The sequence below is a fragment of the Otolemur garnettii genome, unplaced genomic scaffold (genome assembly GCF_000181295.1).
Source record: "Otolemur garnettii isolate 467f Iridium unplaced genomic scaffold, OtoGar3 scaffold00056, whole genome shotgun sequence".
Classification (NCBI taxonomy): domain Eukaryota; kingdom Metazoa; phylum Chordata; class Mammalia; order Primates; family Galagidae; genus Otolemur; species Otolemur garnettii.
In genome coordinates, this window is record NW_003852451.1 from 6,592,905 (window position 1) to 6,619,097 (window position 26,193).

At 48.0% G+C, this 26,193-nt stretch overlaps 1 protein-coding gene across 1 annotated transcript in view; it reads left to right on the forward strand.

Moving 5' to 3' along the window:
* PRKN (parkin RBR E3 ubiquitin protein ligase) overlaps window positions 1-26,193 on the forward strand; it is a 1,208,049-nt gene that overhangs the window by 1,176,538 nt on the left and 5,318 nt on the right. Inside the window, exon 10 of the mRNA XM_023514609.1 lies at window positions 8,998-9,081. Within this exon, the coding sequence (XP_023370377.1) occupies window positions 8,998-9,081 (84 nt within the window). The remainder of the gene's footprint in view (window positions 1-8,997; window positions 9,082-26,193) is intronic.

Sequence of the window (26,193 nt, forward strand, 5' to 3'; positions counted from 1 at the left end):
CTGTGCATCCGCATGGGAAGCGTGGTCAGCTGGAATACTGTGCATCCGCATGGGAGGCGTGGTCAGCTGGGATTCTGTGCATCTGCATGGGAAGCGTGGTCAGCTGGAATACTGTGCATCCGCATGGGAAGCGTGGTCAGCTGGAATACTGTGCATCCGCATGGGAAGCGTGGTCAGCTGGAATACTGTGCATCCGCATGGTAAGCGTGGTCAGCTGGGATTCTGTGCATCCGCATGGTAAGCGTGGTCAGCTGGAATACTGTGCATCGCATGGGAAGCATGGTCAGCTGGAATACTGTGCATCTGCATGGGAGGCGTGGTCAGCTGGAATACTGTGCATCTGCATGGGAAGCGTGGTCAGCTGGAATACTGTGCATCTGCATGGGAAGCATGGTGCAGCTCAACATCACTGACGCAGAGCCGTCTACAAGCTGTGGTGAATGAAGACCAAGGCACAGAGCACCATTCATCATGCAACCTTTTATATGCATACATATGCTTGGGAGATGAAATATTTCCCATACAAGCAGGTGACGATTGTCTCTGGGATGCCTTGTAGCTGACCTAAAGGAAAGGAGATGTCTTTCACTCTATACGTTTTTTTATTTTTGAGACAGAGTCTCACTATGTCACCCTTGGTAGAGTGCTGTGCTGTCACAGCTCACAGCAACCTCCAACTCTTGGGCTTAATCGATTCTCTTGCCTCAGCCTCCCAAGTAGCTGGGACTATAGGCGCCTGCCACAGCACCCGGCTATTTTGTTGTTGTCTTTGCAGTTGTCATTGTTGCTTTAACTGACCCAGGCCAGGTTCGAACCTGGCCAGCGTGTGGCTGGTGCCGTAACCCCTGTGCTACGGGCGCCGAGCCACTCTGCATCTTTTATTTCTTTCAAATATGCGCTGTCTACGTGTGTCACTGACTCAAAAAATGCCTACTCTTTAAAACCTGTGACCACGTGCTGTTAAAGAAGAGGAAAAATAAATGGCCCATACACATTTTAAAGTTTCATTAAAAAAAAACTATTTTGAAGTAGGAAATAAATTTAAATATCTGTGTCCCTAATTATAGAACGGACAGTTCTATCCCCAGCAGTGCCCTCTCCAGGTGCCACTTTATCATCTGGAGCATTTATCAAGCGCATCTCTTAATACCAAGCCCTGAGGTCACTCTGTGGCAAGGAAGCTAGTGGATCTGGTCACCCTGTGCCGGGTGAGCTCATGCCTGAGAGCCGTGGTCCTGAGACAGATGCTAATAAAGTTTCCACGAGATCACACGATTGAAAGACTGAATGCGTCCCTGATGGGACAGACAGCGGGGTAGGAGAAGAGAGTTTCCAGAGTTTTTTTAAGAGCTCCCACAAATGGAAATGAAACCAAGGAGAGGAAGGGCTTTTCAAAACAAAAAGTAACTTTAGGGATACAGGGTGACCGAGGTCATGGCATTTTGTGGGAGACGAAGTGGCACTGTGTAGCCATCCTTGACAATTAGAATTTGAGGAATCAAAGGAAGCTGGCTGCTGAGCTGGATCCAGCCTCCTTCAAATTATTTATTTTTAGCCCTTTGAAGATTGCACGTAAAAGATTGTCTGAGTCTGTCTGCATTTAGAGCTGGCGCAGTTGAAGATTGCTTCCCACCATGAGATTCTGTGATTTTAAGATGTTGTGTACTTGAAAGGAAATAACCTCACTTTCTTCTTTTCAAAATTGCACTTTAGTGCATTATAATCTAACACCACTTCCGTTCTGTGGCACTGTCTTGTCAGGTTGAGTTTTGCATATTTCAGCCCCTGGTCCCCCGACAGGAGGCCGTTCTGTAGACAGGTTATTTCTAACAGAGAGGCGGATCTTCTGTATCTCTGCTGCCATCTTCTGGAAAGTTATACGCCGAAAACAAAAATATTTCCTCTATTCCCTAAGAAGCACAGATGTGTGATGCGAGCTTTTGATGTTCCCCTTGACGATAGTCAGGGGTCCTGAGATGGTATTTGATTCTCCCCTATTCTTTTAACACAGAACTTTGGCGCTGCAGAAGAAAAATGAATGACACGTAATAAAATGCTTTTATAATGATGCAGGCCTGACAGAAAAGAGGCACAAAGAAATTTTGGCTTTCATGCAGAGATCATTCAACTTTAAGGATCAAAACTTATTTTAAGGGTGATTACTTGTAGCTACTGACTGGCTCTAAATTTGCTTGAGCCACTCGAATATTCTGATTGTGTGATTGTGTTGGAAGCTGTCCGTTTGGTACCTTTTCATGCTTCTAAAGAGAAAATACACATACACCTCCTTTGGGATGTGTCCATCACGGGAGAGGGGGACTCAAACTCAACACCAATCAGATGGCCACAAGGCTGGCCTGACACTGAGTGACTGATTGACGGGCCCTCCCGCGGCTCTGCAGGAGTCACAGTGTCTCAGGAGCCTGACGGTGACTTGGTGACTCACCCGTGCCACAGACCCACGAAGGAGGCCAGCACCCCTTTCTCTACAGCATTCCTGCATATGTGGGGGTTTACACGCTTGGCATTTCTGAGGAGGTCCCATTTTCATCCAAGACTCTCATAGAACCATCAGTATACTGGGAAATGTTTCTATCACCTTACTTTCTATGGAATCACGTTGCTTGTAAAGCATCCGTAACCCTCTGAGAATACTATTTATGTGTTTACCGTGTGCCAAAAACTGTGTTTAATATTCATTATCTAAAAAAGAATAATACTCAGTATTTTACTCTTCCTTCTTTGCAGATGCAAAAAAGCTAAAGCTAAGAGATGTTAGGATCAGAGGATAAATGGCTGGGAAGGGCCTCTGATTCCAGATCTCTCTGACTTCAAAGGCTTGGCTTTTAAACACTAAACTGTATCTTATTTTTGAAAATATAAATATTGGAGGTTTCCCACTTGGATTCCCCCCTCCACTGCTGGAGGTTCTGGTCTCTTTTATTTTTCACCTCCTATTTTGCTTATTGTGCTTATCAATCTTTCTCCTTGCCAATAAACTCTGTCCTGTCACTTAACTATATATATATACACATATGATGCACACACACCTGTTACATGAGTTCATTCATGAATGACAATATGCAATTCTCTCATTGCCTAGGTCCAAGATTTTAGTTACCTTAAAAGTAAATTCCCAACACGTAATACAAAACAAAATATGACTTCAATGTTAAGATTAGTTTCTCTATTTTTCTTAAGAGAAAAAAAATGGACTTATCAGATTTAGCCTTTATTAAATAATTTTTTAAAAAAAACTTTATACCTCATCTTAGGCACTTAGGATGAGCTAATTACTACAGTTAAGCGGGAAGTTTGACACCAAGCTCCCAGACTTGAAAATGCACTGGAGGACAGCATATAAAAGTAGTTTTTTACATGAGTCCTCTTGCAAAAGACAGGGAATAAAATGGACCTCGTTAAATTTTTCTATAGTAGCTGCATCAGCCTTGACTTCACCAGAGAGGCAAGGCCAGCAGAATGGTGACCTCACTCACACACACATATACAGATATGAAGAGATTTATTGGAAGGAATTGGTTTACATAGGTGTGGGGCTGCCCAGGCACCTCCTAAATCCACAGGGCAGGCCATCGGGGAGGACAGGCTGCAGCTGTGGGACACAGCTGGACGCTACCGTCCACAGGTGGAGTCTCTTCTTCTTTGGGAAGCCTCTGTTTGGCTCTTAAAGCCTTTCAGCTATTGAGCCCAGCCTGCTCTGACTATCTCAGATAATCTCCCTTACTTAAAGTCAGCTGGTTATAGATCTTAATCACAGCTATGAAATTCCTTCACAGGAACACTTAGAGTTTGATTGAGCCACACGGCTGACTGCAGTCCAGCCCGGGTGACACAAAAAACAGTCATCACGGCAGCTCAGATAACATAGCTCATGTATTTAGCTGCTTATTATTCAAATCTAATACGGGGTTAGAGTTTAGAGAAGTAAGTATTCCTTCATAATATTTTTAAAAGCATTTTAAAAATTCTTTTTTTTAATTAAATGATAGCTGTATACATTAATGCAAACATGGGGTACAGTGTAGTGTTTTCATATACAATTTGAAATGTTTTCATCAAACTGGTTAACATAGACTTTGTGTCATTTACTTAGTTATTGTGTTAAAACATTTATACTCTAGTTCTAGGAAAGTTCACTTGTACCCTTGTTAGACAGACCATGTAGGTGATCTTTCCAGTCACCCTCCCACCACCCATCCGCCCATCTAGCCCCTCCCCATATTCTTGGGCTAGAATTAGGTTGTAGCTTTCATTTGAGAACTATAAATTAGTTTCATAATAGGGCTGTAAAAACTTGAAATTGATGGCATTTGTCTGATCTATCCCAAGAGACAATAATCTAGGAAAGATGCCCTATGTACTGTACGGTTCCTGGTCCACTAACTTCTAATCCATTAATGTTTACTCATAAGGTGGGGGAGGTCTATGCATCTTAAAGGAGCCTCAGCAAATGTGAGGTTAGGTTAATTATCAGCAAATTCCTGGGTAAATTCCAGTCTTCTACACTGTTGGTTAAAACCGCATGTGCCCCAGATATGCGACCTCAGGTCAGCAGAATGACTGTGAAAATGGGAGGCCGAGTGTGTCTTCTTCCCCAAGCTCCCCTCTGGAAAAGGCTATTCCCCAGGGAATGTTTGCAAACTGGCCTGAAACTTTCTCTCAAGGAGTTTTGTATCTGCCTAAGCCAGAGTTCCCCAAACTTCTGTGTTCACCATACTGTTATCAGCTCAGTAAGATTTTCATGCATTTGTAGGCTGAAAGAAGGGCCTAACAGTTCTGGTCATTAAAAATTTTGGAATAAATGGCATACTAAGAACTAATGTCTTCACAACCTAATAGGCATCTGAAAAAATAGTTCACATAAATTGAAAGAAAAACATATTTTCATTTCATTCGTAAATAATCATATATTTGTTCCAAAGAGATCTTTCTTCGTACTGATTTTATATCACAGTAACTTCCCCAAACCCAGGTTTGCAAAGATAGGATATAGTGGAAAGGAAGCCAGCTCGAGCTACCAGAAGACGGAGTTAACTACCTGAGTTAGCAAATCACGTGCTGTTCACCAGGTGTTAAGTATCACTGTGTTGTCCTCAAATTTTTAAAATATCCCCCACACCCATGAGTGTGTTGCCTCACCCTAGGGCACCGTGGTGCACAGAGTGGGGACTGAAGGCCTGAGATTTTGTACAAACACCTGGTGGAGAGTGTTGCGCTCTGGATAATATAATTAAGTGATTTTTCAGCTGGTGTGCACATAGCACCACCAGTGCCGCGAGAAGATCTTAGGTAGGGGTCCTCAAACTTTTTAAACAGGGGGCCAGTTCACTGTCCCTCAGACCATTGGAGGTCCGGACTGTGGGCCCCGGGATGAGTCAGCTGCTAAGCAGGACAGGCAGTGGCAGCAAAAACACCCGGCGGGCCGGATACATGTCCCAGGCAGGCTGCATGTGTCCCACAGGCCATAGTTTGAGGACACCTGATTAGGTGTGCTGCGAAAATTTGTAAAAATCACTAAATAAATTATTTTCTAAAAAAAACTTCAAAGCACCGTAAGTATATTCTTTTTTCTTTTACTCTTTTTTGGGTTTTTTTTTTTTTTGATCAATATAAATGTGCCTCAGAAGTTTAACTATAGGGTCAAGTGTACTGTGAGATTAAAAAAAGGTTGAAAAATGCTGATGAACTTAAAACACCAAACATTTCAAGATCCAATCAGGCCTTCTAGATACTTCCTATTTTGTATGGAACACATTCGTGTTATTGATATATCTAAATTTGAATCATACTCTCAGAATAGCAGCAGAATAATGAGTGTGTTAGTGCGCGACCCCCAGTGGATCCCTGTAGCATGTGCTCACCTCTGCTACGGAGATGGAGAAGTGATGGATCTTTAATTTGTATATCCTGTTCCTCTTCTGATTTCCTTCTAGTCTGTTCTTTGTAGTACCAGTGTGGAAGGGAATTTAATGTCTTTGCATCTGGAAAGACCTATTTATTCCGACAAACTGATCAACCTCCAGGGTGTTCTATACCATGAACTGATTGTCCACCTCACCCACTAACTATGACCATGGGAACAGCCTTCCCTGTCACACCGAGAGATCAGACTTGCTTCTCTGGGAAGCGGCAGGAGCGATCCCATCGCCAGTTCTCTATCATGGGCCTCACCACCACGTTTTCTCAACAGAGCATAGAAGATCAGAGTGATGGGTCTGAGGCAAGCCCAAAGATTAGCAGACACTCAACAACAGCTTAGGAGGAAACCCAAGGATCCAACTCACAATCCACAGGATGTGTCTTTCCGTTCAGAGGGAGTGAAATGTCTTTTGTTTATTTATTTTTTATTGTTTCAGGTTAATTGAGGGTACAAAGAATTAGGTTACAATGTGTGCATTTGTAGGTAGAGTCCCTCTTATAATTGTGTGCCACCCCTAAGAGGTGTGCCAGACACCCTAACATTGTGCCCATTAAGTGGGAGCACCCGCATCCCCCACCTCCCCTCTCCCTGCTCCCTCACTCCCCCGTAGAGAGAATAAAATGTTAAAACTAAGACCTGGTGTGTTAGTGATTGTGTAAGGACATCCCGACACACACGCCCTCTTCCACCAAACTGAGCCTCTAAAGAAGGCTGGTATTCCACAAGATTCGAGTGAATTCTAAAATACTGTGAGAAGAAATTAGAATGTAATATGCTGAAAGTGATGGTTTGCAGACCAATTACGGCATCTCTGTAGAGGCCATTTCCTTACAAAACGATCCCCTTTTTTGTTTCTTATGTCCTGAGATGAAAATTTTTTCAGATGAGTTATTAAAACAAGAAGTTGGACAGGGCAGGACACACGTGGTGAGGACACCCCAACAGGGAAAAGGCCCTGGGGAGGCTGATGGTTCTGAGCCAAGGAGGACTGTGGTGTATTTTGGGTTATCTGAATTGGTTAGTTTTATATCCTGTTTATTTTTGTTTATCAGTTCAAAGCAATCTTGCCTTAAACAAAACTGGGCTAATTTCCTGGCTTCTGCTATAGAATGTTTACTTTAGAACTCTCAAGACTCTGAAAAGCTTCTCCATCTTCCAGACTCGAGGTCGTTATCATATCAGTTATTTATTGCTGCATGAAAACTACCCCAAAACTTGCGATTCAAAACAGCAACAATCCACTTATAATATGACCCAGTCACACAGCTGGAAAGTTGGCACTGGCTGTGTCCTAAAAGCTCAGCCAGGGTTGTTGTTGGGGCTGAGGCCTCAGCTCCTCTCCTGCAGGTCTCCTGGGCTTCCTCACCACATGGGGACTGGCCTTCAAGAACAAGCGTCCCAGTAGCAAGTGGAAGCTGCCGCTTCCTGCAGGCCTGGGCCTTCCACCATGTTCTAGAGGTCAAGTAGTCAGCACCTCTGGATTTGGGCGGGAGGGACATAAAGCCCTGTCACTTTATGGGCATCCTGTTACCGTGTATCTGTGCTCCAAGGCCACCAGCATCGCCCACACACCACACTTATAGGTGGCACTCCTTTCTATGCTGAAACACTTTGTCTGAATGTGGTTTCTGCTCTGGGAGGTGGGGCCCCCAATCAGTTAAAGAAATGTGCGTCAAAGAGAACCAGTGTTCTAGCAAAGAAACTCTTTCCCCAGCTGTGAAATGAAGTATGGAAAAAGTAGTGCCTGACGGGCTTCATCTCCTTGGAGCTTTGCGTCTTGCCTGCCTCCCACAATGGTCACATGAGATGGCTGTCGTCATTCTCCTGGATTTTCAGAGGGGGAAACCGAGGCTCAGAAACCAAGGTGGCTCTCACAAGGACTTTCAGGTGGCAGGCGATGGGATTGTGACTCTGAGCCAGTGCATTCTACCATGGTCCCATACCCTGAGCCAGTATTGCAACCTGGGGAGCTTGGCTGGTGACAATGAAAATGTAACAGGCTTTCTGGAGGAGTCCAGTGATCCCAGACAGACAGCCGTGAACAACCCTGGCTGCCATTCATTTTGTCAGCCTTTTTCTTTGTAGGATGGAAGGCAGAGGACAGTTGACAACTTGGGTGTCTTCAGTTCCCTGGTATATGAATGTGGAAAGGAGCTCCATCGCCCAGAGTGGAGACCCCCTGTGGCCATGTGCTAGTTTCCTGGGCTTGCCATAACAGAGGACCACAGCATGGGTGGCATAGACAGAAGTTCATTTTCCACAGTTTTGGAGGCCAGAAGTCCATGATCAAGGTGTAGGCAGGCTGTTTCTCCTGGGGTCTCTGTCCTTGGCTGGCAGGTGGTCACTTTCCTGCTGTGTACTCCCCCCATCTGTGTCCCCTTCTGATAACACCAGTCAGATTGGGTAAGGTGTGCCTCAAAGACCTCATTTTACCACCGGTCAGGTTGGGTGAGGCCTGCCTCAAAGACCTCATTTTACATTACTACTTTAAAGGCCCTGTCTCCAAACCCAGTCACATTCCGAAGTCCTGGGAATTAGGACTTCAACATAGGAAATGCAGGTGGGGAGGGGAATGATTCAGTCCATCGTAGCCCATTTCTTCTTTCTATGATGGGCTTTAAAGAAAAAAAAACCCTTTGATACAAAAATAAGTCCATTGACATGGAAACACAAATCTTCAATATATGTAAACAAATGTCTAATGTAAAATTCTCGAGTTGAGTAGTTTTCTCCTTTTCTGACCCAATCATACTCGTTACAGGTATTTATTTGCATTACTGTCTCTTCCACTAGACTAGGAACACCTTGAAGAAAGGAAACGTGACTCACCATTCATTTTGGCAACCCTGCTAGAGTGCTTGGAACATTCTTTAGTAAAGAGTGAACAATATCATTAAAACATAGCTCGATTTTTATTTGCAAAAGGTAATTTGACGTGGAAACCCTCACACAAGTCAGATGAGTGAATACAACGGGTTTGGCAAAGGAAGAGCAGGGTGGGCTGAGCGGCCGAGCAGTGTAAGGCCCCTGCTTCACAGACGTGTGTTCTCTTACAGTTCGTCTTCTGCCGGGAGTGTAAGGAGGCCGACCATGACGGGGAATGCAGCGCTCTGTTTGAGGCCTCAGGAACAGTCGCTCAGGTACAGAAAGACCTACTCATTCCTCAGGGTGGGGATCAGAGCACCAGAGCCCCGCCAGGGGACTAGTGCAGTTTCCTGGGGGTCACTGAGGGGCCACGGGAATGGGGCTCTGGCTTCTCTCAGAAAGGTAGGATGTCGGCTTCCCAGTGTTCAGTGAAGATGTCCAAACCTTCCATAATTTTTCCGATATGTTTCCCCCAGGCAAATATGGAATAGGGATGAGGCATATTAGCATGATCAGAGGAGGCTTCAGAGGGCAGATAAAACAATATAACAACCTTTAAAGGAGAGAAAGCAATGCTACTTTCCTTTTATTTTCTTTAATGCTTTTCTTTAGAATCTTTGGTGAAAACTGTCTCCATGAATGGCACATATGGAAGTGTTATATTATGCAAAGACATCATTGTTTTTAGCAAAATCACGCACTATGCTAAATTGTATTTCAGCCCTAAGTAAAGAACGTGTTTACGAAGCCTTACTCTCTAAGGTGTGATCTCAGGCTTAGGGAAACGCAAATACATTTTCTCTTATTTATTAATCTAAGGGAAAGAAGTAAAAACTTCAGCACTGATGATGAATTTCCTCATGATTTTTCTCTTGACGTAGATGTTAACAGGGTCTCCACACCACTCTATGCTGGTGGACCTTAGACCTCTTAGTCATTTTATTCATAGGAAACTAACAGATGGGGAAATCCAGGACATTTGAATTTTACGGTAGAGAATTTTAAAGATCTGACTGCTCTAACATCAGAGCGTGCAAAAGGGCAGCCCTACATGGTATTCTGGGGAAGTTTGTCCACTATTGGCATAACTAAGTAATAAACATAACTGGTGAATTCAGATCTTCTCATCAGCTCCCAAATTGTTAGTCATGAGTATATTGGGAGATTTAGGACAGAGTGGCCATTTCCACAGCAGAGGTAGCAAATGCTCTTTCTGCTAATTTCATTTTAGCTTAGGGACACTCAAATACAAGCTCAGGGATCCTGAGAGCAGGTGGAACAATGGCTCTGAGACCCCTTGCCTCAGGATCAGGTGGCAGGGGAGGCTAAGCCTGAGGCTCTGGGAACTGGAGATAGTCTAGCAACTTAGAGCAGAAGGCTCTGAGGACCAGACTGGACAAAGGCTTTCAAAAGGCCATAAGACGTCCTAGGGGGAGTTGGTAGGGGACGAAGGGAGCCTTTGACCCTGGTCACTCTGCATTCCACCAACTGTCATGCTAAAGAATGAGGTGGCCCTGATTTTTTTTAAAAAGTCACTAAACCTCATTCAACTCCAGAAAAATAAGGAAAAGAAAGTAAGTTAAAGATGACTTGAGGCACAGATGTCCAGGCGACCGCAAACACCATCAATCAGGAGACACTACCTGAGCTCCTGTGTGGGTGGAGCAGCTCCCAGGCCCACTGGAGAAATACACAATAAGCAGGGAAGCCATGGGGGAGATTTAAGGAAAATACATATGGTAATTACAGTAACATGCCGAACCAAAGTGCAGCCCACACATAACACACGTGATGCTTCCCCAGAGAGTCAGGGAAGGTGGGTCCGTGGGTGGCAGGGTGAGGGCACAGGCCCCTCCCCTCTGCCAGCCCCTGTTCCCCCCCGACTGCCTCCCCAGGCCCGAGACAGTGCCTGGTGCACACACACTCAGTGGCTATGTGCTGAGTGATGGTAGCTTCAGAAAGGAGAGACATGAGCTCATTCTTTCAACAAATGTGTGTTAAACATCTATGATGTGTTAGGCATTGTTCTAGGCCCTTGGGACAAGGAGCAAGGTAAGTCTCCACTCTCAATAAGTTTCTGTTACTTCATCAGACACCACAAAATTGCATGATGGATCTGATAGGAATCCTGGGTGGTGCAGTTAATACACCCAGGTCATTCCAGAGAGAACTCAGGCGCGGGGTAGTCTGTGGCACTGTCTCCTGGAAATGAGGCTTCTGTTCTGGCTCTGGGCACTGGCCCTGCCTCCTGGTCCTCTCACCCAAAAACAAAACACACCCACCAAGAAAATGGGGAGAGGGGAGTGAGGAGAGGCTGGTGGTCAACTGCTGCCATGAGACGGAACAGACGGCAATTCCCTGGATTCTTTGCTGGCTGTTTTTCCTAAGTCTCTGATTCAAGCAGTGTCCACAGCAAGGGGAGTCCATGTCAGGTGGCCACATGGAGAAATTGTAACAGAAGGGGTGACCCATGGAAGTAGGGTGGAGGCACAAGAACCCTCACAATGTGGAGGATATGTGGGAGCCTACCATTTGGGGAGCCATGACCACCCTGCCCCAGAGCAGGAGGAGGAAATGAATTGTGTGACCCCATGAGCTGGAACCATGGAGGAAGGGCTTTGGAACAGGTGCCAGGAGGCTGGCACTGCCAGCAAGGAAGGGAGCACTAGACATCCTGAAGGAAGGGCCCCAGCAGGAAGGGAGCACTAGACATCCTAAACTTTTCCCCCACCTCTGATGGCTGCCCCAAGGGAGCCTAGGGACACAGCCCCGGGAGTCAGCCTTTCCCAAGCGGGGCAGAGGAAGGAAAGGTATTCTGAGCAACCAGCACATGCTTTGTGGGCTAATTTACCCAGTTGCCAAAGTTTCCTTATTTCAGACACCCTTGAATATGGAAAAGGATGAACTGAACAAGCTGGTTCACCAAATTTCCAGACCCAATTCCACTTGGTAGGAGAATGAGGGTTTGTATTTTGATAGAGCTTAGTTTCTGTTTCCTACATTTCTCTCAAAGGGCGGTGATCTCTGGGGGGATGACCTCTGCGATTTCGATGACCTGAAATCTTTGAAAAGACAACACCACATACGTCTAACCATGAAAGTCCAGCTGCAGCTCCCATTGGGACTGAAGGCTTTAGGTGCATCCTCGAGTCTGAATTTTGCTAATACTAAAATACCCTCATCAGCCCCCTTCACATTTTCCTTTCAATTCAATGCAAGGGTTTTTGCTTGTAGCCATTGTAACCACTCTTCACTGCTCTTCCATTCAGGGCAGACTGGTTTCTGCTCTTTGATGTTACAGGCCCACCTCCCCCGGGGCCCAATCAGCTTCTCCTATCAGTTAGACCACTTGACCCAATACTTAATCCATTTGTTGATTAATGTAATTTTAAAAAGAAGCAAATGTGAAAATTGGTTTTAAATTAGTTTTAGAAGATTGAACAAACTTGAAGTTGAGACTGCTGGGGTTTGGGAAGCATGGTGAGGGAAGGTCAATCTATCACAGGCTGATAAGAGTCTGACCCCACTCACTTTCCCTAGTACTGGCCTGACTATTCTCCCTAAGCTCTGGTTCTTTCCCTGTCTTCCCCTAGAAGTTTTCTAGAAACAAAATACTTGCTCTTACAAACCACATAAAATGATTCCTTTTCCCAGTGCTCCTAAGTGGCTGATGTTACTCTCCCCCTGCAGCAGGGAGGCACACTGAGAGTGTCCATTTTGTTTCATCTTGTTTTAAGACAGATAGAGTCTCGCTCTATCACCCAGGCTGGAGTACAGTGGTGCCATCAGACCTTACTGCAGCCTTGAACTCCTAGGTTCAAGCCATCCTCCTGCCTCAGACTCCGGGGGGTACAGGCACCTGCCACAAGGCCCACCTGATTTTTCTACTTTTAGTAGAAACAGGATCTCACTATATTATCCAAGCTGGCCTCCAACTCCTGAGCTCAAGCAATCCTCCTATCTTGGCCTCCCAAAGTGCTAGGATAACAGGTGTGAGCCATAGCATCTGGCCAAGACTCCAGACTTTGTGGCAGTCAAATGCCACAAAGAAAGTCGATTTCCATAGCTGTACCTGATCTAAGGAGTTCAGGAACTTCGTCTGCTCTCTGTAATTAATAGATCCACAGTGTTTAAGGACTATGTACCATCCCTGCCTACCAAGCTCCCCCTCACCCTTGCTCTAAGCTTCCAGCCGACTGCCCCTGCTCCCACCACACATTCATCACTCCGAAGGGTCCTTTCTCTGTCTCTTCACTGAATCTGGGCTTTGTTATGCGGCCTTTGTGCCTGTTGCGTCTTACAGCGCCCAGTGCTGGGCACGTAGTAGACACTCTAAGTTTGTTGAATAAATGACAACTCCCTCCTGCACCTCCTCACCTCCCTCCTCTGCAGGAACAGGCTGCAGCTTTGGGGCTGGCTTCTGTCTCAGTAATCTTTTGAATCATTAGAGAAAATAAGATTCCCACAATTAACTTCAGTTCCCTCGGGCTGCCTCCTAAAATTAGAAAAATAGAGCCACCATCTTTCCTGGTATAAAAATAATAACGCATCCTTGTACAGTACTTGCTTACAAAGCACTTTCAAATACAGCGTCTTATTTTGAGCCTCACCTCAGCTTTTCATTACGGACTTTGCTCACAGGCAAGGTGCAGGGAGGCAGTTGATAGGCCCCCGATTGTCATTTCACCAGCCAGGGCTGATGGCCACTCTGGTCTCAGGGAGGCAGTGACACGGCATTTCCACCATTCTGACCAGTCACTCTGCCTTCCAAGAGAGGGAGAGCAGCGGGTTTACTGTTGGCTCTACCATGCCAGCGATGGCCAACTCAGACACACACCCTCTAATGAGTAAAATAGGGCTGATTAAACTCATAGGCCTCCCAACATTTTAGCAGAGATGAGGAGATTCACATCACTTTTCTTCAGCCTTTCCTATTAAAACAAACAGAACAATTACCAAAATGCATCAACCCGATAACCCACACGCAGAGTTGTGTGTAGCCCCAGGGTGGATTCTGTGGCTGCCTGGGGCGTACAGGGCTTGTGTAAGGGGGCAGCTGCCCCCCAGCTCCCAGGGTGGTTCACCAAGCAGAATGGGGCCCTCGGTACCAGACCTTCCAGTCTTACTGTTTTGATATTTTATAAACATATGTTTGTGTTAAATGTATTTACTTTTTAATGTTGAGAATTCACTTTTTTAAATTTTAAACACATCTATAGGTAGAATTTTGGCTGAACTCTTTGTGTTACACTTCCCAGATTATGTGTCTTTGAACCTCATCTTAGCTAAACCTCAAATTCTTATAATCAATGGAAAGAAGGGAAAAGGATATTCAGTAAACACTTAATAAAGCACTGATTATGTACCATAGTCCAGAGCAGTGTTCTCAACCTTCCTAATGCTGCAACCCTTTATTTAATACAGTTCCTCAGGTCGTAGTGACCCCCAACCACAAAATTATTTTTGTTGCTACTTCTTAACTGTAATTTGGCTACTGTCATAAATCGTAATGTAAATTCTGATATGCAGGATGTATTCTCATTGTTACAAAGGGGTCGAGACCCACAGGTTGACAACCGCTGATCTAGCAAAGTAGAAAAGCAACTTAACAAATAATTGGAATACTGTGCACCAAGAGGCACCAGAGAGGCCGTTCTGGACTCGGTGGAAGCATGAGGATGGTGTCCACACAGTGTACTCAAAAGGCAGGGAGCTCCCAGGCAGGGAGGGGCCTTCAACACGTCTAGGCAAACAGACAAGTATGACATTCTGGAGATGAGAGAGAATGGTCTGTTCAGTGAAGTGAAAGAAGGCCCTTTGGTGGTGGTGTAACATGACATCAGGCCCAGCTGGAGAGGAGGCGGAGGCCCCTAAGTAAAGGCCTTCGTATTCATGTCGAGGGACAGGAATTGAGGGGCATGTGGGACATAAAGGAGCAGAAAGTCCCCTGGGGCTGAATGTGTCTTCCCGTTTATATACCCACCTGCCCAGCTGTGGTCCCATATGCTCCTGACGCCCAGTTGTCCCTTCCAGGATGGTGATACTTTTCCTTGCCTGTTGGTCATTTGGCAAATGAAACTTAAAGTGACCATTTGGGGACTGTAGTTGAAGCTTATTGGGACCCCTGTTGTATTCCCTGGTAGAAGCACTCCCCGGATGGAAGCCAGGGCCTCCACCTCTGCGAGGCCAGGGTGCACAGGTGGGGAGCAGAAATTCCCAAGAGGGCCTTGGGAAGTGACAATAAGAGGGTCATTCCTACCTCCACCTCCTGCTTCCCAGACCACGGCATTCTCCTTACTGGAGGCACGGCACAGGTGGTGGTGGTGAGTTCAGAGCGGAGGTCTCACCCCAGAGGACAGCCTGAGCCTCACAGGGGAGCCCCAGCTGCACCCTGCGAGGCAGGTCCCTCCCCCTCATCAGTGGTGGGTACGTGGCTGGCCAAGGCAGTGCTGTGCATGATCCTGGCAGCCTTCCCACGGCAGTGCTGGCTGGGGCTCCACTGCCGAGGAAGGCAGACCCCCTCCAGATGGGAGCACATCCCTCTCAAGATGGAATCTCCTCCTCCTCCAGGGTGTCCCTGAGCAGAGATAGAGGGTGATTAAATTTCAACCTATGAGCTGGTGGAGGTGGAGGGGTTGTACCTACGTTCAGACCAGAGCAGTCACGTTGCCAGGCTCTGCCCATGGAGAGGATTGCTCCTCACCACTCCCCTTTCACCCTGAAGAAGGTCAGAGCCTAACAAGCATCCACTGCTACTTTGCAAGTTCATCATAAGAAGCCCCGGCCCAGCCACCACCACCAGGGCCACGGTTGTGAGCCCAGGAGAGGCAGCAGGGCCACGGCATGGATAACAGTGGCTCACTGGCACCTGTGAGCCTGCTGTGGCCTGGTCCTGTCGCCCACTCCTTTGTGTGGGTGCTGCTGAGACGCTGCTGTCCCCAGGGGTCGGGGGCACCTGCACAGCCAGGGCTCCTTTCCAAATGGTGCACCATTCTCAGCTGCAGAACCCTGGAGACCATTAGCAGCGTTCTCTTATGGACTTACAATAAGCTGTCCCTTGTTTTCCCACCATAGACACCAAGAAGCCACAGGGTCTGCCCGTGCATGTGGCCTGGAGACAGGGCCACTCACAGTGCATCCTGGTCATGCCTCCTGCCCCTGTAGCCCTGCTCAGAACATCCCAAGCTCATCCCCACAGTGATGGGCTCCGCTTTGGCAACTGGGAGGACCATTCTGGTACCAATTGTCATAGGTCAGGTTCTCAACAAAACAGACTTCAGCCTGCAGGCAGGAGAAGGCGTCCCAGGAGACCTCTCAGCAGGAAGCCGCCTGGGGGTGGTGAGCAGCCCCACCATTGGGTGTGAGTTACCCCACCTGCACAAGGGGTTGTGACCCAAGGAGCCAGCTGTCTGTGACAGAGGGCAATTCCCCTGACTGCAGCTCTGCCGAGCCCAGCAGAGCCATGTTCCCAGGGGCCAAGGGGTGAGGGAGCCCCATCCCTCAGCCCCAGGGTGCAGCGGGGCTGCCAGTGCCACAGAGTATGGACTCTGAGAGCCAGGAGGCCACAGGGGGTGTGGAGGGCACATGCTGGCAATCAGCTAGAAGACAAGGTACAAGGGGACAGTGAACGTCGGTGCTCACATTTCTAACTCAGGTGGATGGTAGTGACGTTTGCTGCAAGAGGAAACTCAGGGGCAAAGCAGACTATTCATTGTGGACATCTTGGCAGAGGTATGTGGCATAGGGATGGGGGCATAGCCCACCTCAGGCCAGAGCCACCACTGAGAAACCAGTGTATAATCCCAGCTGGTCTGAGGTGGGAGTCCAGGGCACCCCTTTCCCCTGTGTCCTACCTCAGACCTGACTTGGCCAGTTACTGCTGTGACACATGTGCAATCCTGGAATTGGGGGCCCACAGACACTACTCTCCCTGGAGCCTGGATGCCCAATAATCTGGGAATGCGTTTGCTGAATGGCTGATTGGATGAATTAAAGCCCCTTGATCAACACCTTCCCTTTGAATCCTTGGCTCTGGGCACGCAGGCTAAGCGGCTGTGCAGACAGCAGCACTAAAGAGCTGGGGCTGAGTTAAGGCGGAGGCGTCCTCCAGTGTCCCTCCATCACAGAGGCACTGTGAGGACAGGCCTGGCCCTCTGCCCACTCTCGGGCACTTCATCCCTGTGCCAAGTTTGCCCTGTGGGAACAGAAAGGGCCCTGGGCCAGAAGAACCAGCATCATTTCCTGCACCTCTGGGCAAGTGCCTCAAGGATTCACAGCCTTTCCCTCGGCCCTGACGGGACTCAGTGAGATCTGCCAGCTATAAACAAGGAGCTGAGGAAGTGTGGGAAGCAGTTGGTAAGCTGTGAAGTGTACGAAATGGTGAGACTTTGGGGTTTAAAGCTGAATATTCATGTCAGAGACAGTTGAGAAAGGAAAAGGAAAGTAAGATTGAGACTCAGAGAGGCACGCCTGCACACACACGCACACATCTGCACACACACGCACACGCCTGCACACGCACATGCCTGCACATGCACATGCCTGCACACACACACACATATATGCCTGCACACACACGCACATGCCTGCACACGCACACGCCTGCACACGCACATGCCTGTACACACACACACACACATATGCCCGCACACACATGCACACACATGCTTGCCCACACACGCCTACACACACACGTCTGCGCGCACACACACGCCTGCACACACTCACAGCACACATGTCTGCCCACACATGCACACACACGCACACGTCTGCACACACACATGCACATCACACATGCCCGCACACACACACAAACATACATGCGCCCACACACGCACACACCTGCACACACGCGCATGCACACACACATCACACATGCCTGCACACCCGCACACACACACATGCGTGCACACACTCACACACATGGCTGCACACACACACATCACACACACCACAGGACCGTTCTGATCACCACCAAAGGACCATACTTCCTGGCAGTTCTCCGCACTCCCCTGGGAGCGGGAAGAAGGGGGTGGCAGAGAGCCTCGGAGGCGCCAGGTGGCGCTAACTCCCTAAGGGAGAGCCTGTATTTTGCAAGAAACAAAGATGAATTGATCTGGGAAAAAGAGGGAGCTCCACTGTCAAAGGCTCCCCAGCCACCTCCATGCAACAACAGACACCTCTGACAAAAGGGTGAAGGAACCAGAGGACTGCATTCCCCAGAGCAGCGTTTCTGAGAGGCATGGAGACTTGAAAAACCAAAAGGTGAATCCTGGCTCCCAGGTTAAAAATGGAGGTGGGGGTGGGGATGGTGTGAAGCAATACTGTCCCCCACAGGAGGGCTCGTCCTGCATTCCTGAGAAGAATGGTTCACCTACCCTGCTGTTCTATTAGCTCCCACTAACTGAGCAGCTGCCAAAGGCAGGCACGTTTAGAGGATGGTGGCTGTCCCCCAGGCTTACATTTAATTTCTTTCAGCAAGAGCCAGTTGCTGCCAGCCTAGTGCTGTGAGGAACCCAAGGCAAGGAAGAATGGATTTGAAGTCAAACAGATCTGGTCTTGAAAACGAGTGGCATCGTGCCGGCTGTGATGGTTAACTTTGTGTGTCAGGTTGGCGAGTCCACATCACCCGCATGGCCCAACCGTCCATAGGTGCAGCTGTGAGGGCAATTAGTAGATGTACTTAACATCTCCCATAGTTGACTCTAAGTAGAGGAGATGGCCCTCCAAGCTGAGGGTGGGCCTCACTCATTCATGACGTTCTGAAGAGCAAAGATTGGGCCTTCCCTAAGATGAAGGAATTCTGCCTAAAGACTACAACAGACAAACTCTGCCTGGGTTTGCACCGTCCCTGGGCCCCAGGTGATGGACTTCTCAGTCCTCCCCATCTCATAAGCGAGTGCCTTGGCATAATCCATATATTTTAGATATGTGGAGATATGTAGATCCTGTTGGCTGTTCCTCTGAAGAACCCTGGCTGATGCGCCAGCTGTTTTAATCATTATGTGGACTTTGTGTTCTTTCTCAAAGCCACCTGTCCTCATCCATGACATGCTACTATGAAGTCAGGAGGATTTAATGGAATAGCGCAGGCACAGTGCCTCACTCAGAGCCTGACACGTCACAGTGGGAGCTCAGCAAGGCACCTCTATCCTCATCCTCCGTGTCCCCACGGATCACATCAGGCGGCAAAGCAAACACTGGACGTGGCTTCTACTGGAAGCCCCCCAACAGCTCTGTCTTTGCTGACAGCACCATGTGTAGACATTTTGCTAGCAATGGTTCTTAAAGGGTCCCCAGCTGGGCCAGCAATGTTAGTATCACCTGGGAGCTTGTTAAATCACAAATTCTTGGGACCTACTGATTCAGAAGCTGTGGGGGAGGTGGGGTTTTGCAGTAATCTGAACTCTAACAGACCTTCCTGGGACTGCTGCTTTGAGAGCCACTCTGCAGAGGATCCATGAAGCAGCTCTCAGTCCTCTGCTGCTTGTCACCTCATGTGTTTGCTAAAGAATCTCTAGTGTCTAGGACGGTGCCTGGCACATCGCAATCAGCCAGCAAATGCCTTCAATCAAACACTGTAATCGTCTGCTTGGTGCCAGCTACGCTCCGCATGGAACACGAGCCCTGCTCTCCTCTGTAACTTGCCCTGGCATTCTGCTACTGAGGTTTCCACATCCAAAGTCCTGTCTGTGTTGGTAACTCTGGTCAGAACTGCCCCAACCAAGCCAGGAACTAGAAATCTCCATTATCAAAAATACCAATGAGCTTATCTTTCTCACTCCAGCGTACATTTTTCCCATTCGTCAATTTATGGCAATAGTAGATCAGAGAGCACTTTATAAACCCCAGTCAGGGTCCCTGTTTATAATGTTGCTACTTAGTATTTGTGTGGTTACATGTCCCCCATCAACTGCATGATAGCTTGACAGACATTATTTACTCCACTTCCCCTTTATGGAGCATTTAAGGTCCCCTAGGGCAGGACCGTAGAAAATCTAATCTGTGCCGCTGGGTACACGGTCCACTAATAGAAATCACCACTGTTAAGTTCATCATCAAAAATGCTCTTCTAAATTGCATTTTAAAGCATGGCGTGGGACGTTTGGCACTTGGTAGAGAGAGTGAAGCCTTGTGTATACATTCTCCCAAAAGAAATGATAATAAAACAATGTTGTGAAAACAACAAAGCAAGCTTTGTAAGCGCCCTCTGCCGAGTACAGCAGTATCTGTCCCTGTAGGTGATGCTGTTTTCGTGCTCACCAGCAGGGGGCGAGCCGAGCCCATGAGCTGTTGCGTTCACCTGGTTCTTGTGGGCGGCTGCGACCTGCAGAGGTGGAAGGTTTCAGAGACCGTGGGACAGGAGGGTATAAACTGGGCTATTTTGATGAGAAAGGTAAAATGTAAAAGCTGTAATTCACCTGAAAACTCTTATGTCTGAATTAAGCCGTCTGTATTTTCAGTGATTAATGGCAATCTGATAATCCTTTTTGGAGCATAGATTTAAATTGACTTTCAGGATTAGATCATACTTGCCCAATTATTAGCTAATCAACTGTCACAGATGTCTCCTAAAGCGGGAAGAGGACATGTTCAGTCCCTCCGTTGTTCTAGCTAACGTGTCTGTTAACATGTTTCTTAGGCACCAGTTGGCTTTTAAAACCTCTCTGAGGACGCTTTGATTTACCTGTATTTAAAGGAGTGTTGAGACCAATCCAGGCCTCCCGCCATCTTTTCCATCTCCATAAATCATAGATGATGATGACGGTGACAACAAAATGGTAGTGACCGTGGTAACAGGAAAGCACAGTCTGCCCTGGGGCACACCAGGCTCTGTCCTCAGAGCTTTGACTCACTGACTCACAACTACCTTGCGAAGTGTATGCTGTAGTCATCATACTTGCACACATGAGCCGGAGCTGCTTATGTGCAGCAGGTAAGGAGTGAAGTGCGGCTGACACAGCTTCCAGGGTAGCGCCAAAGCCCCGCCCTTAGCCACTCCTCATGGCCTCTCCTCCTTCTCTCAGAATCTCACAGTAGGCTCAGCGCTTGTGGCTCACGCAGCTAAGGCACCAGCCACATACAGCCAAGCTGGAGGGTTCAAATCTAGCCTGGGTCCACAAAACAACAATGACGGCTGCAACCAAAAATAGCTGGGTGTTGTGGTAGGCGGCTGTAGTCTGGGAGGCAGAGGCAAAGAATCACCTAAGCCCAGGAGCTGGAGGTTGCTGTGAGCTGTGATGCCACAGCGCTCTACTCAGGGCAACAGCTTGAGGCTCTGTCTCAAAAAAAAAAAATTTTTTTTCCAGGCAGCACCTGTGGCTCAAAAGAGTAGGGCACCAACCCCATATACCACAGGTGGTGGGTTCAAACCCAGCCCCAGCCAAAAACTGCAAAAAAAAAAAAAAAAAAAAAAATCTCACAGTATCAGACAAAAACAGTTATTCCATCTTAAGCCACAGATTGGCTATCAGGCCATACTCGACCTTGCTGGGGCAGTTTTGACTCTGTGTGTGTGTGTGTGTGTGTGTGTGTGAGCATTGACACATATCAACGTGAGGTGCAGGAGGGTTGGAAACCTTCACTTTTTGGACAATGTATATCACTTTGGGCCTGGAGAACAGCACAATTAGATAGAGAAACTTACTCCCCTGTCCTGGCCTTAGTCATCAAGTTGTAAGGCAGTGGTTCTCAACCTGCCTAATGCCACGGCCCTTTAATACAGTTCCTGTGGGTCAGGACAGGTTGAGAATCCCTGCAGTGTAAGCTGTGCCTTGGTTGCCCAGAAGGGGAGGTTGTGCTGGGATTCAGTGTTATCGGCCTACCTTGCAATGAAGTGTGGCTTGTGTAGCTCAGTGTAACAGTTGGGGTAATTTTATGGACCTCTGTCTTTGAGTGTTACTTGCTCATCACAGGAAGTGATAGAGAGAGAGAGTGTATGTGTGTGTGTGTGTGTGTGCCCGAGAGCCAGGGCGGGGGTGGTAGGGGATAAGTCTCTCTTTGTACATGTATCACTCCCTGTGATTTCAGCCGGGCAAATTATTTCATTTCAGGAGGCTCTGATTCCTTCAGCCAATGTAGTTGCTAACAAGGCCTGCTTTCCAGGGGTGCTGCAGTCACTAAGTTACAGGCTGGGGGGAGGTAAAGCCCCTTCCTCAGAGCACACCGCCCAGTGGGGTGGAGCATTGTCACCGGCTCTTCTCAAACCGGTCCCCTCCTGGGCACCCAGGCCCAGCCCAGCCGGCTGCCACTCCCCCTGATGCCTGCAGCTGTCCCAGCACAATTTCTACACCCAGGTCTGTGTCATCTGTGCTGGCTTCTTAGTTACTGGATTGACAGGAAAACCAGCAAAGGTACAAGAGAGCTGGTCCCAAGGGTGTTTGAGGAACAGGGTGCCGTGGCGTTCACTGGGAAAGGAACGCTGAAGTGCGATTTCTAAGTTACATGTGGAACTGCTCCATATCTTTTGGGGGAATAAAACCATGACCTTTGGGTGCATATTCTCTGCCAGAAAAAAAAAATGCCACACCTTATCAGTTTTCTACAAGCTAATCCCTAACTCTTCAAGGCTGTGAACCCCCACCCCCTTGTTTAGCTGTGGGTCACAAGCTTGTAAGAAACCCCCACCCCCTTGATTAACTGTGGGTCACAAGAGACAGCTAGATGGCTGTCCTACCAGCTTGTAAGAAACCCCTCTAGCTCAGTACTAAAAAGCATTCTACACTGTCCCCGTTTGTCTTGTGACTAAAGTTTTGGGTATTTTCTCCTCTTGTGTCTGACCTTTAAATGTGGGCATCTCCACGAGGGTGTGTCCTGCTCTGGAGAGCACCGTGGCTGTTCAGGCTGTCTGTGGAGTGGACACTGAGGACCCACACTGCTATCCACAGTTGGCAGGATCTATGCCCAGCCCAGTGCCAACCTATGGCTCCAGATCCTACCTGGCCCCTAGAGTGACTAACAAGGTTCAATATTCCCAATACAGAAGAAGCCATGTATTTGTGGGGACAAAAGTGACTTTATTTTAGATGCTAATCTACCATGTGGCTTCTTATGAAAGTTTTGAAATACACAAAAAGCAAGAAACATAAAATCCTTGCAGATGGGAAAAATGAAGCCCTCCCAACGACACCAAGATGCCACAGAGGTTGAAACTTGCCCCAGTGAATCAGAGCAGATGCTGTCCACTGTGTTTCTCAGAAGTGAAATAACACACCATGGCACAGCCTATCTCAAAACTTTCATAGTGACCCAGATATTGCTCGTCATGCAGGGATGTCTATTCTCTATAAATCTCACTGTTCCTGCAAAGCAGCCCTGGACGCTGGTGCAGGAATGAGGCTGCGACACTCCCTGATTCTCTCAGCCACCTGCACACTCTCCCCAGAGCTCGCAGACTTTCCCCCACACATAAGCCTGGGTCTGGGGGCTGCACTGGGGACCTGCCTGTCGACCTCACCTGTCTGTAAGCGCCTCTAGTAAACCACCCTGCACTGACTGGATCTGTCTGTCTCCTGTGGTTTCTCAGCTCCCCGGGCATTTGGGGGCTGCTTTGTGTAGGCAGCCCTTTCATAGAACAGCAGTCGTATAAAATGAGGAGAATGTGTTTCGGAAACAAAGCTCATCAGAACCTGGATTCTGTCTTGGTCAGGTGGGGCTGCATAACAAAGTACCAGAGACTCGGGGTTTATAAACAACGCACACTGTTCCTGGCCGTACTAGGGGCTGAATGTCTGAAATCAAGTGCCACAGTGGCTAGGGCCTGGGAAGGAGCTCTTTCTGGGGGACACGTTGGCTTCTCGTGGTGTCCTCAGAGGGAGGGGCAGGAGCCTGCTCTCAGAGCCCTCTGATAAGAGCACTGTCCGTTATGACCTAGTCGCCTCCCAAAGGCTGTACCTCCTGATACTACCCCATTGGGAGTGAGGATTTCACCTTCAGACCCTGGGCAAGGATGTGACATTCAGCCCTTTGTGTGTCTGCAAAGGAGAAGACAGGAAAGCCCCTGGAGGTGGAAACATTGCTGCTCTGGCACTTTCCGTTCTCTCCTTCCATCCCAAGGTTCAAACCCTCTTAGCCAACTCCAGGTAACTCCATTTGTGTGTGTGTGTGTGTGTGTGTGTGTGTGTGTAGACCAGCAGTTTTCAACCTGTGGGTCACGATCCACAGGAACTATATTAAAGGGTTGTGGCATTAGGAAGGTTGAGAACCACTGATGTAGAAGGTCACACAGGGTCACAGAGGCTTTCCTTGTCCCTCCCAGGCAGTAGGTTTGTAGCGGACAGAGGTGCTAGAGGCACAGCCCTCTGTGGGAACTGGGAGGGTCTGCAGGAGCCTCTCTTCTCCATGTTCTCTTAAAGTCAGAAATAAAGCCAGAGGAAATTGGAATTTTGAGACACAATTATTTCTCTTCCCTTGCCATAATTTGTATCTTTCTTCCCTGAAAGAGCAAAGCATAGCAATATAATTTGCAATTTTCCAGTCTGTAATTACCCTCCACCAACGTGCTGTTGATAGGCAGGATGTTTCTTGAGGTTGTGCTCTGAGTGTTTCTCTTGGATAACAAACATCCTTTGTTAAACATTTTATTCACCCTGCTGAAAATGCTTTTAATCTGGCAACATGTAACCAAGGCTCAGGTGCGCACACTGCCCTGAGTGGAGGGAGTGGAGGGTCCCAGCAGCGAAGGGCAGAGACTCTGTAGATGAGTCTTCACAGTCAGGACTAGAAAAACTGCCCACAGTGAACACCAGATTCCTTCCTCCCTTACCCAGGAGGATTTTCTCTTTCCTTAGAGAATCCCCTTCCTTTCCCACCAGATCAGCCATGCCTTCAAAAAGATTCTTCCCACCTTTGATCCACTGTTTCCAGGTGTGTGAAACTAGGGAGTGCTGTGCCTCTCATGCATTGCGCCATATTGCTGAAAAGTGGCATTTTGAAATTATTTTTTAATAAGTAAAGTCATATTTTTCTCCAATCCATTATAACCAAGCAACTTGCTGCCAGTGAGCAATTTTAAGCCACTGCTACAGAGTTACAGACTCTCCGACCTTACACAGAAAAGTCTGGAACGTGAGGCAGGGGCTGGTTGGGGGTGAACATGGCTGGGAATGTCTGTGTCACTGAAAGTCAGGACCACTGGAAGGCATGTGGCTCAGTGCCCCCCCCCCCCACGCTCTCACCCTGAGTGGTCCTTATGCTGTCCCAGAGCCAAGGGATGGTCTCAGGGGCCTGCCATTCATCCCAGCAGTTAGTCTGACTCTGCTGTCTTCTGACACAGTCCTCACGAGTCCCATGGCTCCCTCTGAGTTATCAGAGAGCCTTTCTTGATGGCTGTGATGGCCACTTTACAGACGTGAACTTGGTTTCAACCTGATGGGTAGCCTTAGGTCAGTCTTGTCTGGGCCCCACCCCCGTGCCCTGCCTTGTCCCAGGTGTGCTGCTCCAGACGACTGTCCATTCAGTGCCTTCCGGGTCCCATCATTCATTCATCCACTCCGCCAATATTCACCAAGTGCCCACTGCATGGCAGGCACTGAGGATGACTCAAATATGATGTTGGCCCTGGAAGAATTCACTTTTTGTGGAAATTACAGAAACAGAAATATTAATTCCCACAGAAACTGTGAAATGCTACACAATTGTTATCCTCATAATACTGCAAAAGGATTGAGAATCCAAAGGTGAAATGACAAAAGATGGGTTCACGTCTGGGGTGAAGTATTCCACATTATCTGGGGCCCCACCAGTGGGACACATGGAGGGTGACTGCTCATTGAGGTCAGAGCCAGCCCAGACCTCTTATTCCACTGCCACCGTCTAGAAAACCTGCTAACAGGTGATGGTGTGAGCAGACCCAGCCCTGAGCGACACAAATAACGTTAAACACATCTGAGAGTCGGAGGTAACTGGTCTCATCTTCACAAATATATGCTAGACACTCGCTCTGAGTCTTTGAAGAAAGGAGCTCACGGGTCCCTCCGCAATGCCCTGGGTGTTTTTTATTTCCATCTGGGCGATGGGAACTCAGGAAGGATAGGAGGATTATCTCCAGAGTTGCCCACAGGGTGGCCCTGGGAGGTGAACCCAGGCTGCTGGCTCCAGAGCCCACAGTCTTAATCCAGCTGTTCCCAACTCCAGCCACCTTCTATCTCATCGACTGCATTTCCTCTTTCCTAGTGCTATCCCTTCTGTGACATCTTCTGGGTGCAAGGAGAGATACCAAGATGTAGAGGAGAGTACTTGGGAAACTAAGGAAAGAGAATCGCTTAAGCCCGAGAGTTTGAGGTTGCTATGAGCTGTGAGCACAGGGTGACATAGTGAGACTTTGTCTCAAAGAAAAAAAAAAAGATATAGAAGAGAGGGTAAAATCAAAGATTCCAGAGTCACACCGG